This window comes from Malaclemys terrapin, chromosome 6 (assembly GCF_027887155.1).
Source record: "Malaclemys terrapin pileata isolate rMalTer1 chromosome 6, rMalTer1.hap1, whole genome shotgun sequence".
NCBI lineage: Eukaryota > Metazoa > Chordata > Testudines > Emydidae > Malaclemys > Malaclemys terrapin.
Genome location: NC_071510.1, coordinates 130,248,571 through 130,264,892, shown reverse-complemented (window position 1 = coordinate 130,264,892; position 16,322 = coordinate 130,248,571). Strand labels below are relative to the sequence as shown.

Below are 16,322 nucleotides of genomic sequence, written 5' to 3'. Positions count from 1 at the left end.
CCTCCAGGTGGATTGCACCTTCCACTTAGCTCATTCTGAGGCACCTGGAAGGGATCAGGTCATTAAGGATTCGACCCAGCTGGGGAGAAGCAGGTTAGGTGGTTCCTATAAAAGAAGGACTGCAGGGCAATAAGGAGGGGAGACCCAGGGGTAAGGCAGTGGGGAGTTTCCAGGAAGGGAACCACAGAGAGGCTTGCAGGAAGGAGCTCTTGCCTTGGGACTGCCTTTGAAGGGAGCGGGCAGCTGGGACGAAGGAGCGTCCTACAGCAGGCCTAGGAGGAGAGTCTCCCGGGATGACACCCGGAGGGGCAGTGGAGGGGGAAAGCCCTGGAAGGCCAGCAGAGGGGAGAAGAATCTGCAGGAACTGGAGCTTGAGAGGAGTTTTCCTTCCTTTGAGCTGGGACATTGTTACCCTGGAAGGTCTGGGATCTCAGTGTGACCAGGCCGGAGAGCCGAGTCACCCCCAGGCCACTATAGCCCAGGCGAGGTGGCGGGTGAGGCAGAGGGGCTGCAGTGCTGGGTTTGGCCAGGCCGAGCTGCTGCAGAGCGGTAAGTCTGCGGCAGGATTTGGTAAGGTCTCAGTACTCTCTCCACTGGAGTGCCCTGCGTAGGCAGGGTGTCACCTGGTGGCAGCCTGCTTCGGGGGCTTCTCCCATCCCTCATAGGGAGGGAGGGCGGCCCTGCAGCCGAGCCGTGAGCCCTGCTCAGGGACGGGAGCTGGACGGGAGTTTAAACAGCAGGGAAAGGTTTGTGAGCCCAGGAGGGTGAGCTCTGTGCTCATTCATGGCACTTTAACCTCCTGCCCCCAAGATTCCCCCTTCCCCGGGTTTTCCATTGATCCTTCTATTTGAGGTTGGTGTTGTAAAGGGTGGTGATATGCCAGGCTGTGTCCAGATGGGCTCCCATAGCGTGCGTGTTTTATGTGGAATATGTTTTGCTGTTTGGGCCAATTACTGCTCCCCTGTTAGGAGTTTAAATGGACGCCATATGGCTAAAGAGCCTATAAGCATGTTCCGTGTTACAAGACAAACCTTCTGCGCAATACCGACGTAGCACCTGAGATTACTGAGCTTGCAATGATTTTAAAAGGCTAATTTAGTTTCTCTCTTTGTGCCGTCTACCCCGGCGTGAACCATGAAACCGGACTCCCGAATTGCCTGGTGCTTTGCACGCACGTTTCGCTCGATGCAGCGCTTGCATCTTCCCGCTCTCTGGGCCAGGAGGCCCGCTGCCCTGCCTGCCGTGCAGATGCAGAGGGCTAGGTTGAGGCTGGTCTCTCCACCCGGCTGAGGAGGTGGTGCGTCGCTGCGCCACCGCCGGAAGCAGCGCGGGCACAAATTGCAGCCGAATCTCAGTCGCACCCCGGCTCGGCTCTTGCTCCGAGTGGTGCTTTCCGCAGCCCTGCAAAGGATAGCGCTTGCTTGGCTAACCTGGCCCAGCAGTGGGAGGTGGCACTCTGGGGACGGGGCAGAGAGACACCTCCGCCCTTCTGTGCATACCTCTCTGCTCAGAGGACTGGGGGATTAGAAGGGATGATGCAGGGAGCTCTAACGTGGCTGTGAAGAGGATACCAGTGTCTTCAATCCTTGACTCTTTCTGTTTTTAATTACATCATTCTGTTTAACCCTCGCCCTTCCCCTACGCCCGTTTCACCCCCTCGTTACCTACATGGGGGCATGATTCTCCCCTCCCTTTGCTGTAAATCTGGAATAACTTCTACGTCAGAGGCCCTTAGACAGCATCCCTGCATGTCTGTCTCCTCTACGCCATGTTTTTCACACCTACGCAGCTCTAGGGAATGCTAAATAAGGAGGGGTCACCATGCTGGCGGTGACCCTACCTCTGCTCTGCAATCGGTGGTGCTGGAACTAGGGTTGCTGGGGGCACTGCCCCATCCCTGGGCTTCAGGTGGTAAAAAAACAAAATTCAAAAAATCTGGTTTCCATTAGCAGCCCCCCCAGTATAAAAATTGTTCCAGCCTGCAATGGTGGCAAGCCGCTGAAGGGGGGATTCTAAACAGGTGACGCCATACCCACCGTCAGAGAAACCGATTTCACCCCCTTGGTCTGGGGGATTGGAGAGGTGCCCTTCCAGAATCCCCAGCAACAGCCCTCTCGATTTAGCAAGATGCCAGGCTTTTCCCTCCGCTGCCCTGAGCTCCTGGTAGGATTTCAGCGCCCAGAATGGGGACGGTGGCTGGCAGCACAGCTCTGTCTCACATTGTTTCCAGCGCAGCCCCAGGCGAGGCAAACCGTCCAGCCAAGCTGTGCGGCTTGAAGTGCACCGTCCTTGTTGGTGCGCCGCTCTTCCGGTCAAGAGCTCTGATTTGTGGAGAGGGACGTGCTAGGGGGTCAGGCAGCATGCGTGATGCTGGAGGGGATGCTTTGGAGTGGAGGGGGACATTTTCTTACACAAACACAGCTGTGCCCCCATCACCTTCCCTAGGACACGTCTATTTAGAGTGCGTCCGTTGTGCCAAAGCGTGTGCCGGCTTCTTGACATGATCGGCGAGGCCTGGAAGAGCCACCAGATTCGTTTTCACTCCTGGCCTGAGCCAGGAAAGTTACTTCCCTTCATTCTATTTGTATTCTAGTAGGACCAGGCTCTCCCCCCACCCGCCCCGAGGGCTGGAACCCGCCCAGTTGTGTCAGGTGCTGTACGCACACATCAAATAGAAGAAAGTCCCTGCCCAAGTGCATTTACAGTCTCAAACACAAGGCAGACAGCTCCAAGGAAGCAACTTGCCAAAGTCCTCTCCGTCTGTTTGGTACAGCAGGGGATAGATAATACAGCTAGATGCCACGGTGATGGCATTGTACATGTGTCTATGGGCCAGTGGAGCAGGCAGGCCTGGGTGTATGTAGGCAGGATTACCTACAGCCTGGCCGTGGGACCATTCCAGAGCGGTCCCACCCCCTTAGCTGCACCGGAGCAATTTCCCAGCTCACCGGCCCCAACAGAGCACGTTAAAGCGAGCTAAAGCGACCCTTCTGAAGAACGGCAGCGCGGGCAGGGAGGGGCACGTGCTCTCTGAAATGGTGCGGTGCCCCTGCCACGCTGGAGCCAGCGCATGGATTGACTCACTTGCAGCTCGTAAAACTCTCCGCGGATGTCTTGCACGTCTCGGGCGCGGAAGGGATGGAAACCGGATCTGCGAGGGGAGCGGAGCTGCTGCTCCTGCGATGAGGCCAAACGGGTGTGCTGGGAGCGAGGGGGCACCAGGGGAGGGGCGGCTCATAGAATCGTTTGGGGCAGGCGGGACCGCTGGTGGGTTGTCACATCCTTCCCCCCGCATTGTGGCAGGATAGGCTGGGGTACTTCTGCCCCATCCTTCTGTCAGCCTGGAGCCATCTTCAGTGATGGGGAATCCAACACGCCAGCCCTGGGCAGCTCCTTTCTTCAGCCAAACCACTCTTCTCCCAGTTCCTCTAACGTCCCCGCTGAACCTCTAGTCCGTGACTTCCTCATGGACCTACTCTGTATAACTGGTCCCTCTCCCCTAGGGAAAGGCCCTGTCTGTATCTGCAGGCGGTTCTCATGCTCCCCGCGCCCCCCAGACAGAACGTAGCCCAGTGCCTCCCCTTTCCTCCCAGCTCCTGCTCCCCGGGCGATTCTTGCTTCTTCTCCTCTGCAATGTGTCTGAGGCTCGCCTAACATGCAGGGCCAACGGAGACCAGACCCCCAGCCTGGCCGAGCAGGGTAATTGCCTCACTTGGCTTCCACGTGTCACCCCATCTTCTGTACAGTGTCCTGGACAGGTCTGGGGGCTAATATAATAATAACCATACTACAGAGGGACCCACGGGCTTAAAGATGCATGGAGGAGGCATGCAATGATTGTTGCTGTTTCTATTTATTATTTCTAGTACTGTAGCACCCGGTGGTCCCATTGGGCTGTACACATCCACCATCAGGGACAGTCCCTGCCCGCACGAGGTTACAATCTAAAGAGACAAACAAAGGACTTGCCCAGGGTCACCCAGCAGTTCAGAGGCAGGAATAGAACCCAGGTGTCCTGGGTCTCGGGCCAGCGCCCCATCTGTGGTGCCTTATGGCCATTTCAGATGAGAGACCAACAGCTACTGCAGAGTTCTGTCACCTCCTCTCGTGTCTTAGATCCGGCCCCTGGGCACGGGCAGCTCCAGGGGCCGATGCAGTGGAGGGCATTGGAGCTGGCTCAAAAATAGGACCTGATTCCAAACTTCCTCTGGGAGTACTATTGTAATGTGTGGCTACTGAGCTCAGGGACCCAACCCCACGCTCTAGGTAGCCCTAAATCTCTGACTGACAGAAGCTGAGAGTGGATGCCAGGGGACGGATCACTCGATAATTGCCCTGTTCTGTTCATTCCCTCTGGGGCACCTGGCACTGGCCACTGTCAGAAGACAGGATACGGGGCTAGATGGACCTTTGGGCTGACCCAGTGTGGCTCTTCTGATGTTTGTCTGCCACACCATTCAGAGGCATCTACCTCTGGTGTGGAGTGCTGCAGCTGCTTAACAATGCACAGCAACACTACTAATGGGGTTGTTTGGCAGGAGGGGGTGTTGGAGCTTAAAAGGGGATGGGGAAAATAACATGCCCATAGGAATGTGTAATTATTTCTAAGTGCTCAGTTCTGCTCCCAGCTCCACCAGGGCTGTTCCCATCAAAGTCCGCAGAAGTTACTCCAAAGGAACCGTGGGCAGGGCCCAGAGCTCACACCTCAGCTCTAGTGAAAGTTGCACAGGCTATTTAAGGGCCGCCTCAGTGACCTTCCTCCTCAGCAAGACCGTGCCATCAGCTACCCAACGCCCCCTCGCCAGACGCCGGTGCATGGGGGGGTGAGTTTCTCTGCTGAATACAGAGTGCTCTCACCCGACGGACAAACCATGACTCATCCCTCTCATTTGCTTCCACAGATGGCCAGTCCTGTCCCGTCAGCCTGCTGCGTGGTGCTCGCCGCGGTGGTGATGGTGTACGCTCAGAGGCACAGCCAGATGGGTGAGTGACTCTCAGCTTCCCTCCCCCCGGCCCGCAAAGAATTCTGTCTCTGCGAGAACGTAGAGCCTGATTATTATGTATCTCTCGTAGCCCTCTGCCTCTTATCTCCCGGTCCAATCTGTGTGCTCCATCTGCAGTGTCTGTACCAAGCTGTGTGTCTCATCTCCTTTCATGTCCTCTCCGCCACACCCCGCCGCGTTTAGGAGGACAGCGCCCGGCCATGCACTGGGCTATGAGCACTGCGTTCGTCGCCTGCTATAGAGGTGGCGTTGGCGAATGGAAGGGGGTGACCATAATGGACCAGTGCAGGGACGCAGAGTATTCCCACCGTCTACCTCTGTGCACGCTGCCTGCAGCCTTTGAGAGTGCCCCCGTGGGAGTGCCGGGGTGATCCATGGCCAGTCGTACCAGAATGCACCCATTGTCCCTTGCTGTGATGCCCAGAGTCGCATTCTGCTGAGTCCCCATCACCAGTGGCCGAGACAAACAGGGCCTGTTTCCATTCTCGAGAGAGCAAGGAGTCACTGGTCGTGTGCGAGTCATGACAGCAGCAGGCAGAGCCCGAGACCCCTGTGTAATTTCCTGGGCACAGCTGTAACCAGGAGAACAACGGGGCCAGATCTCCCAGGGGGCCCCAGCTGCTTTGCGCAGTCCTGGCTGCTGAGGAAGGGTGGCTATCGGTCTTTGGTCCTGGGATTTCATCTTCGCTGAGTGCACCATTCCCAGAACACGCTCTGCCCTTTGAGTCAGCAGGGCTGCAGCCTGGGGGGAGTGCTTCTCCACGCCCCGAAAGGGCGGTGTGAAAATACCTCGTGCGGGGTAGTAGGGCCTGCAGCCCTGTCCATCTGGCTTCTTTGGAGAGCCGCAGCTTTGTGATTGGGTGGTGGGTGGGCGTCTGCACCCCTGACCCTTGTGGGTGGAACCAGCCCTGCTCAACCATGTGTCCTAGGCTCCCACACAGGAGGAAAGCTGGCCCAGTGGTTAGAGTGCTTGCCCGGGGCTTGAGGGAGACAGGCTTAATTCCCTGCTCTGCCATAGACTTCCTGGGGGACCGTGAGCAAGTCACTCAGTCAGTTGCTGTCTCGGTTTCCCAACTGTAAAATAGGGACCGTGGCACTCCCTAGCTCACAGGGGTGTTGGGAGGATAAAGACACTACAAACTGTGTGGGGCACAGATATGATGGCAAAGGGGGCCTGATGGGCACCTTGGCTGGGCAGGCTGCTAAGAGTTAAAGGAGACTCTCTGTGATTGTTGATCAGGATCCGGTATCCTTATGCTTCCCTAGGTGGGTCTCTTCGGTCTCTGACTCTGTGACCCCGGGCAGCTGGCTTCACACAGCAATTCAAGGCCCCTGAATATGCACAGCAGGTGCTGTGGGTGCCGGATACAATTCTACTTTGTGTGCGGCTGCCTGGTAGCCGAGGGGTCGAGGGTTTCAGCTATGTGCCCTCTGCACTCTGACCCTCCCCGGCGCTGTGGAGTGGGCGCGTCATTCCGTCTTGTCCCTCTGCAGCAGCTGCTTCCCAAAGGGCAGCGTCCTGGCCTCCAAGGCCTCCCCGGCAGCATAGCCCACTCTGAGAGGGCAGGCCCGGCTCCCCAGGGCATAACCCAAGGGGGTGCCACAAGGCAAAAGGGACCCTGCAGTCTTGGGGGAGCTAGGAGGGAGCTGGAGGCCTCAGAGAGGGAGCTGGGGAGCCCTGGGGGACAGCAAGGAGAGCTGTTCTGAAACCAGGCCTAAATCCAGATGTTCCCCTCAGCAACCCACACCATGGCCACGGATCTCAAGCCTGAATAATGGAACTAGGGCAGAATCCTCTGATATCCTCCCCCACACCCTGGTGCCCCCCCTTCCTGCCCAAGTCCCCCAGGCCTGTCCCATGTGCCCCAATGTATCCCTCCCCCTCGCAGGCTATTCCCAGAGCGCCTGTATCCCTTTTAACACCCTATTGAATAAATCCACAGAGCGGAAAATCTAGGCTGCGAGGCAAAAGCAGGAGAAGCAGCACACGGGGCTGCCCGACTCTACGAAAGCAAAGAGAGCCCTTGGCAATGGCCACCTCCCTATTTATAACGTGATTAGTGGATGTTCAGCTTTAATAACGTATGAAGCATTTGGGGAAATACATTAGTGCTAAATACTTAAGCGAGGAGACTCTGACAAGCGAGGAGACTCTGACGAGCCATTCTGTACAGGAGCTCACAGCCACGCTGGGCCAAGCGCCCCCCTCCTCCCCCCGACTTACTCAGTGCTAGCAATTAGCAAGCGTCCTACAAAGTGCCGTATGAATTACTAAAGATGGTGTTGGACTGGAAGGGGCTTAGGCTGCTTGCTTGCTAAGTGGCTCTCAGTCACCCGACGTGACCCAAAACCCCTGCGCTGCTATTTGGTCGTGGCCTCCAGACTCCTTGGATTCTCCGCTTTATTCTGCGGGGGCCAAACTCGTCTCCGGCTGAAGTCACCCAAGCAATGGATTTGGCCGTTCGTTCTGGTTGTGTCTCAGAACGATTCATTTCCTATCCTTTGAGCACTTGACTTCCCAACCTTAATGTTCTTTTTGAGTAGTTTTTGGTGCATAATTTCCTCAGTTTTTGTAGAAGCACACTGAAACAGGTTCCCTCTCACAGCAGTTAGGAGCAGCACTTGCCCCTTTAGCCCTGGGCTGGAGCATGCCCAGTGCAGATGGAATCTTCAGAGACTTTAGTTGCCAAACTCTAACAAGTGTCTACTGACCATCTGTAAACAGAGATTTTTCAGAGGCTCATTATTTGGCCAAATGTACGTGGGGTTCCCCCCCCTCCTCCATGGAAATAGCAAGACATATCCCTGACACAAAGGCCACCCCTTTGCCAAATTTCAAGTCACTGCTCCAAAGCATGGCGGTGTTAGATTTTTCTCAGTAAAACGGTCATAATAATGACCTTAACATGGGCATGTATTTTTCCCGAATCGTGAACAATTTTTGCTGAAACTTTTCAAAATAATGCAGCCTGATGCTGCCGCCCCAGCAGGACAAAATCTCAGCCTAAGCAGTTAACGTTTGGCTAAGTTCTAAGCAACTTGTAGTGGGAAGAGGTGGGCAACCTTAACTAGAGGTGGTGCTACCCGTTCCGCCTATGATCAGAAAAATAGAAAACAGATCAATAAGGGCCAGATTCTGATACCCTAACTCACACGGAGCAGTTACTGCCCTGGGTGACTAGCTCCATGGATTTCAGAGGGACTATTCAAATGGGAAGGTAGCACTCAACTAAAGGGCAGCAAAGTCTGGCCCTAGATAAATAAATATAAAGATGAAATGTCTCTTGCTTGGCCCCGTTCTCCTGACCAGTTTCCCTACAAGGCTGAGGCATGTGATAGCCCAGGATACAGTTAGGACTGAGAGAAGTGGGAAGCCTCTTCATGGGACTGTATAGCTAAATAGATTCCGAGCAATGTTTCTTTTGAACTAGGAGGGGGAAGATGGGTGAAGCCGAGGCAGCCATAATTGATGTGGGCACCCGAATAGTGAGGCCAGAGATTCCTGAGATGGTTGTGGTTAAGGAGCTCTGTTCTTATCCGGAGTCGCCAGCTTCCCTTGACCCTTCCCAGTCCCCATTTAGCCCTGGGTGTGACACAGGGACTGCCCTGCTCTCATTGGATGGTAATCTCCTTCTGGCAAGGGGCCACAATCAGGTATCTGTGCTAGTATTTTTTGTGAAGTGATTAAGGGGTGTTCTAGTTGCTGATTAAGACATGGCTTTGTGTGTTTATGTCCTTGCACTCCACTTTTACACCAGTCTGGGTAACATACTCTCGTCTACTCTGTGCATCCCCCTCTAGCGGCTGGTCCACATGGAAGATAACAGTCTACTGCTGCTACTAGCTAATAGAATTGCTCCCTTAGCTCTAGTGGTAGCCGCTCATGCTGACGTTCCCTGGTTCAAACCCAGGTCGGGGAAGGAGAATCAACAAACGTGGCTTTTATCACAATCACAGCCATGTGTCCGGTCAGCAATGCGTGTGCGTCTGTGCTGACGATGTTGCTAGAACGTGCATTGGTGCATGCCAGGAAAACCTGGGCAGCTGTGTCCTCTAGTGTCCTTTCAGTGGCCGGAGTGCTCCAAGGGCAGGCACACAGCTGGGGCAGGGTGTCCTAACACACAGCGAGGTGGGTGGATGGCGGAGCAGCCAAACCGATTGTACAGGCAGAGGGAGAGTCCTGCACGCACAGCACAATAACAGCCTGATGACCCGGTGACAAAACAATCATATGTCAGCCTAGGCCTGTTGGATGAGAGATCCACTCCACATAGTGACTGTTGCTTACCAGGCAGGACACAAGCTTGGGTTAGAGACACCATCCCAGTGTGTCCACCCTTGATTCAAAGTGATCCTGTAGACAGAGCAGCTGCTGTGGCATCCTATATACTTCACATCCCCCCTCTGAAATCCTGCGGGGAAGGGATTAGCGCAGCAGCATGGATCAGCACTGCGGATCGGCTCCCTTTCTCAGAAAGACTTTCACCACCCGAGTGATACCGCAGAGGGCGTGCGGACGGACCCCCGTTCCTGCCTGGGAGGGGTCTTGAATTTAGCAGACAAAGGCAGGATGGGATCCAATGGCTGAGAGCTTAAATCAGCCAAGTTCAAACAGGGAAAAAGAGGCAAATGTTTAGCAGCGAGGGTAGCTAAGCACTGGAACGGCTCAGCAGCAAGCGAGGCGGTGAATTCTCCAGCACTTGGAGTCCGATGTCTTTTTCCACGAGTGGTTGTTCCGGATGCAGGAATCCCTAGGGGAGGTGCTATGCAGAAGGTCACGCCGAATGGTCAGAAGGGTCCCTTTTGGGTCTGAAATCTACCTCCGCAGCCTAGCAACAACACCAGGGTGGTTTTACTGGGTAAGAAGACAGGCAGGATTTGGCAGGGACTTGGGATGAGGCAGATCGGGGCAGAGGGAGTCTGGAACTGGCAGGCTCCCATGCAAACCTGCTTCTTCAGACTGCGAGGGGAGGCTTTGGCACAGATGCCTCCCTGCCGAGTTTGATGGCTTGTGTGGATCATGCAGGCTTGGTGGTAAGGAAGAGCCCAAGGAGGGTGGAGGGTCACCGGGGCTGGGGGAGGGGAGCGGAGGGCCAGGCGAGGCAGCGGGGTACACATGGGGGAAGTTCCAGGTTGCCCGAGCTCTGGAGTGGGAGCTGACCATGTGGGGTTAGGGGGAGGATTTCTATCCGGCCAGTCTCTGCCCAGGGGTGAATTTTAACCAGCTGTCAGGAGCTCTAGCGGCTGGAACAAACCCTCCCTCTGCCAGTTTAAAGGGAGGGAGCGAAACACCCACAATTACAGCAAAGAATACTGGTTTATTTCGGTCTGACTTGTTCCAGCTCTCGCCTGCCAGGGCGGGGGGATGGAAAAAGGATTAACGAGGCCGAGCCGGGCGGCCTGCAGAGCTGGCTCCGGATTCTCTCTCACACGCACGTGCGTCCCTCCTCCCGTTTGCTCACACACTCGCCCTCGCACGCACACACTGCCTCGGTGTCGCACACACAATTTGACACCATGCACACACTCGCTCTGTTCCCCCCATGCTGTGCACAGCCCCTGACTCTTCAGTGGTCTTTCTAATGCACCCAGCCTTGTGCTGTCTAAGCATCAGGCCTTGCACTTGTTAGCAACAGACTTGTGGGTGGAAACATAAGGAGTCCCAGAGAAATCCTATAAATAACCGAGAGAGAGAGAAGCAAAAGTTTGCACTACAGTAGGTGACCAAATGAGGGTCCAGAGCCCTCTGCAGGCCCACGGAGGTTCTGCAAGATCTAGGAGCCCGGGGCGTTTGTAGATGAAGCAACAACTTTGCACCTATGCCCGCGTGTTGTCAGGACTCCGTGGACTGACACACTCACCGGGCTGGTGGTGATGTCTGCGATGGAGCTGCGAGGCACATATGTAGGTGGGAAAGGGGACCCCAGGGCTAATGGGGTGACCGTGTGAGTGCCCCTTGCATCTTCTGGCTGGGGAGCAATCCAAATCAAGGAGCCGCTTCCCGGGAGGTTATGTAATCCCTGGAGGCGATAGGAATTAGTGGCACTTCCAGGAGCCGGTGCCAGTTTGAATAGACAAGACAAAGCATGGAAGGGGAATAGAACTTGTCTGCCAGCCAGTCAGTGTCCAAGCCGGCCCTAGAACCCAGGAGTCCTGAGCCCCATGGGGTCCGTCTGTTAGACTTTGCTACTTCATTTTCTTCTTGGATTTTCTTCCTCGTCTTCATTCTCTGTGTCTATGGGATACTGTTAGTTTGCTATTTCCCTATGTAGGTACATTACATTATGGGGGGGGGGGAACGACACAAAACAGAACAGGGTATATAATAATGCTGCCCTCTGTGGCCTATGCAACTTTTATAGATACAAGGAGTCCATCTTGACCCCCATCCTGACCAGAATGACATTCACCCCATCGGCTGCTCCTTTTCCCCCATCCCCCCACCCCAAAGAAAAAGAACACCCAATCCCAACCAGAGCTTTCTGTATCTGGAAAAGAGAGACCAAGGGTCCTGGTGGATTCTCTGTCACTGCCATTTTCTAAATCGATAGTGGATGTTTTTCTAAAAGCTCTGCTTTAGGAATTAGTGTGGGGCAGGGCCCTGGCCCGTGTTCTACAGGAGGTCAGACTGGATAATCACAATGGTCCCTTCTGGCCTTGGAATCCATGAATCTAAGATCCTGGGGCTGTCTGAAGTTGCACTGGGGAATTTGCGATTGTCAATCTCTTTAACATGGAAGGCGCCCAGGTACTATGGTGATGGGTGGCCATGCAAAACTCTTAGGACTGAGTATATAAACGCCTCAATCAACTATAACATCCTCAACTACAAAAATACCCCAGACCTGGAATGCCCCACCCCAAGCCACATGCTCTCCCTTCCCCTATCGTTCAACTATCCCCCAGTTACATACACCTCTGTCCCTTACTGTGATTTCTCTGTTTGAAAGGAGCAATTCTGCTTTATTGATCCTCACCCTGCTGAATTAACTCACGTTTAAACAGTAATTATGTTTTCACTTTGGAGAGGCCATAAAGAGATAAAAGTCTCTTGAAATGAATGAACTTCTGAGGCCGGAGTATCTGAGGTTAGTTTATTGATGCACAAAGAAGCTGCTATCTCTCAGCTTACTAACCAGCAATGAGCAATTAACCCCAATCATTCCTCAACTGGGGGAGAGAGAGAGATTTGATTTTATTTATTCTCTTTCTCGCTTGCTCTCTCTCTCTCCAGCCCTCCTTGTAATCTTTTGCAATCTGTTCTGCTACAAAATCTCCTGGGAGTGCCCGTTTGCATACACCTTGTTAAAAATGCTGACCGCATTCCAGCCAAGACAAAGTCATTAGCCTGCAAGCAGCCTTCAGAATGCACAGCAAGGGGATGCAAATCGCCTGCCCAATGAGCAACCAACCTTCCTAGTTATTTCTGTCACCACCCCTCATTGGACTGGGAGAGAAGGAGCTCCTCTAGGTCTGCCCACTTCCCTTGGGGTCAGCTAATCAGAGCTTGGGGGATCCGCTAGCCCTGATGAGCTAATCACAATGGGCAAAGGCTTTGCCTTTATTTTCTGCCAGGGAAGCCATGGTGAATTCCAAAAATGTGGCGTTTGCAGTGGTGGTGTAGCCATGTTGGTCCCAATGTATGAGAGAGACGAGGCGGGTGAAGTGATCTCTTTTACTGGACCGACTTCGGTAGGTGAAAGAGACCAGCTTTCGAACTACACAGAGAACTCTTTGGCCCAGTAAAAGACATTACCTCGCCCCCACCTTGTCCCTCTCAAAAATATGCTGGAAATTTGTCATTCTTTGAGTTGTTTTTATCAAGCTAGCTAGGCCTGGGGGATTTTGAGCTCTGGGATTGGCTGCCTAAGTCTCCGGGGTATGATTTTTGTCCGCCGGTTGGATGACTAGGAACAGTAGCAATGAACTGACACTCTCTGAGGAAGGGACAGTTTCAGGGAGACGACCATAGGAAATAACAGGCCTCGGACAGTTTAGGTCACGCAGGCCAGGTCCACACCACAGACTTTTCCCGGCGTAGCTGCGTCCCTCATTCAGGGATGTGATTTGTGACCGACGCAGCCGAGCCTAGCGCAGATGGAGTTAGAGCAGCAGATGTGCGTTTTTACCATTATCGCTCGTTTTGCTCAGGGTCTTGGAATCGGCTTTGCCGGTGTAGACTGCATCCACGTGACGAGTAGAGCCATGCCAGCAAAGAGCTCCTCGTCTAGCCAGGGCCTTTTCCAGTCTCTTCTGCACGGGAGAGAGCAGGATATTTGGCTATGAATGCGCAGCCCAGATTGTAAAGGGGCTGGTTCCCTTCCTGAGGGGGAGAGAGAAAGAAAGAGGCCAGATTTGTTGATCTTATGGCTGCCTGTATGTCTAGTTTTCTCCTGCCACGTAACTGCCCCGTGATGGGGTTTGCAAACGCTGTGTCCGGATCCCTGCATGGTTCATCTACTGGCCCAAGTGCTGAGGTGGTGTGGAGTGCCTGGCTGTAAAGAACAATGCCCACTCTTTCACTTGGCTGCGTTGGGCATGGATTGAATCCACCAGCCTCCATTTTGCATCATGCTACCACTTAGCATGGTCGTTACTGCTGCGGCGGGGCTCGCTGGCCCGGGGAACCCACACGTGGCCCAGCCCTAAGCAGAGAAGTGGCTCCAGAGGGTTCTTGTGGCCTGGTGCTGATTTTCCCCACCTGCTCCCACAGCAGACATCCTCTGCCAGGATCTGAGACTGAGCACTCGCTGGAGATGTCTCCTCACAGCCTCACTCCCACGCTGTGGATGGGGTGGCCGGGGCAGCGGGTGCGTAGCTCGGGCACTCATACCTGTATTCGCACCAAGAGAGAGCTTCTCCTGGGCACCTGAGCGAACAAAGACTGGTCCACCCGCATGGAGGAACCGGGAAATGGCCCCGCAAATTGAACCAGGCAATGGAATTTGCAAATTCCTTCTGGGTGGCATGCAGCGATGTGCCACAGCAAGCCTGGGACCTGCCCTGTTTTTAGGGGGCAGGTACTGGCCAAGCCTCATGCTGGCTCCTCTGTGCAGGGCTGAACTTCCCCCTGTTAGTCTGGCACCGGTCTTGGCAGAGAGTATTGCGTGCGGTGTTCCCTGAACCAGCCACACAAAAGGGCTGCTGAGGGTGATGAAAGGCAGAGGTGCTGCCCGGCTCCGGAGTGCTGGCTTTCATGGTGCCTTTATTTAAAGCAGCTGCAAGGTACCTGCCTTTGCACAAACACACATGCATATTTCAAGGGTAGGAAGAAGCCCGCAGGCCCATGTGTGTCCACTGTCTCTCTAATAATGAATAATAGACTTTTCTCCCTGAGGCCAGACAGACACACGAGCCATTGAGGACAGGAATCTCGTGTCTCTCAGAGGAAGAGCTGTACAGGGTAGAAAGTGTGTAGTGAGGAGACCTCTAAGTATGTTGGCTTGTTTTCCAGGGGTGTTGGGTGTTGAGTACCCACAGCTCCTACTCAGCTCAATATATTGGGTCCCATAGAACACAGGGTGTAGGGCTGGCAGGGACCTCTTGGGTCATCGAGTCCACTACCCTACCATTGCTGGCAACCATCATAGCGGGTCTCTGAGGCAGGAAAGGTGGTCTTGTGGATACGGCTCTGGACTGGGACTTGAGACACGCGTTCAGTTCAGACGGAGTGACGCTTGGACCTTGGGCAAGTCATTTCATCTCTGTGCACCTTGGTTCGGTGGGGGAGAACAACACTTCCTCAGAGACTGTGTGTGTGTGTGTGTGTGTGTGTGTGTGTGTGTATACACGAACAGTACACATAGCACAACAGGGCACTGGCCTCAGTAGGGATCTGCTGGAATACTCTTTCCCTTCTGCCAAGCAGTAACAGAAGTCGGGGCCTTGCAGGTTGATTTCCCATTGGAAGGGAAATTTTCCCAGTTCTTTCTCTTCCTTTTTCAGCCAACTGTAGAGCTGGGGAAAAACATGTGAAGTTTGGGCGTTTCAGCATTTCTGAATGTTTAAATTAAGGGAGACATTTTCAAAAGCCCCAGAAATCATGGCATTTCTCCTCCCTGGGGCTTTTTTGATCCAGTTTCAATAGCTATATTTATATCCTACAGCCTGTACAGTATTGTAGACCCTGTAGGATCCTCCCAGATAAAAGATATGACTGTCTAGTAAATGTAAGTCACTGTCCTACCGTGTCTCTTGGGAATGCTCTTCCCAGAGTGGTGGATCTGACTGTTGCCTTTGCTTAATTTCATCCCATTACTCTCAGTTAAAACACTTCGGGCCAGCCGCGTGTTCCTTTTCAGCACAGGCTGTGATGGCAGCGCTGTTCTGCCGTTCGATCAAAGCGGGCGGCAGAGGCATGAGTGGGTTTTGCCTGTGTCCTGCAGAATGAGAGGTAACTATTTTGAAAGGGGCGTTTTATAGCTCAGCCATGGATCAGTGGGTTTGTGGCGGGGGGAATAATCATCCCCAAGCTTCAGGCCATGAGCTGGTCCCGGCAGTGTCAGGAGGGAACCCCCTCTGCACAGTGCAGTGTGACAAATTGCAAGAGACATTGGTTTTTTTCTTTTCCCTTTCTCTGAAGAAGCTGGCGTTGGCCGGTACCAGAGTCAGGACCTACAGTCTAATCTGGTTCAGCAAATCCTGTGTTCCTCTATTGCACTGAAAACCCAGAGAACTTTCTCCACTGGATTATTTATTAATTGCCAAGTTGAGAGTTGCGCCCAAATTAACTGACCGCGAAAAGATCTCTCTCTTTGAAGGTGCGAGATCAGAGCAGGGCTCCGTCCAGCCTACTATTGAAAATGGTCAGCATCAGGTGCTGCCAGGAGGCAGTTATGGGATACCCTGCTGTCCAGGCTGATTCCCCACTCTGGCACTCAGAGTGCAGAAAGTGGGGGCCTGCAAGGACTCTAAAAATTAACACTGGCCACTCCAGGCTTGTATTCAACTCCCAAGGTTACAGTTTTTCTCTGACCTTGGCTGGGTAGATGCTGCCACCACCCAAGTGCAAACCCCCCTTGGAGTCCAGGAAGGCACACTGGGGAATTCCTCCCTGTGGGGCACCCTCAAGCCCTTTCACCCCCCCTTCCGGGGAAGAGCTGAGAAAAAAACAAAGGAAATCAGCTGTTGCCACCAACTAATTAAACAACATATTAAATAATTAAACTAATTAAACAACATATGCACAAACCTCTTAGGGACACAAAAATCCAATCTTGTTCTTAAAAAAAAGGTACATTTTATTAAAAACAAAAAGAAAGGAAATACATTTGGAACTTAGGCTTTTTGCTAGATCTTAAAAGAATCAATTACAAAAAT

General features: G+C 53.6%; 1 protein-coding gene across 7 annotated transcripts in view; it reads left to right on the top strand.

Moving 5' to 3' along the window:
- CNTFR (ciliary neurotrophic factor receptor) overlaps nt 1-16,322 on the top strand; it is a 443,800-nt gene that overhangs the window by 236,528 nt on the left and 190,950 nt on the right. For all 7 annotated transcript variants that reach the window (XM_054033198.1, XM_054033199.1, XM_054033201.1 and 4 more), the window contains one exon: nt 4,902-4,983. In XM_054033198.1, coding sequence (XP_053889173.1) covers nt 4,902-4,983 — 82 coding nt within the window. The remainder of the gene's footprint in view (nt 1-4,901; nt 4,984-16,322) is intronic.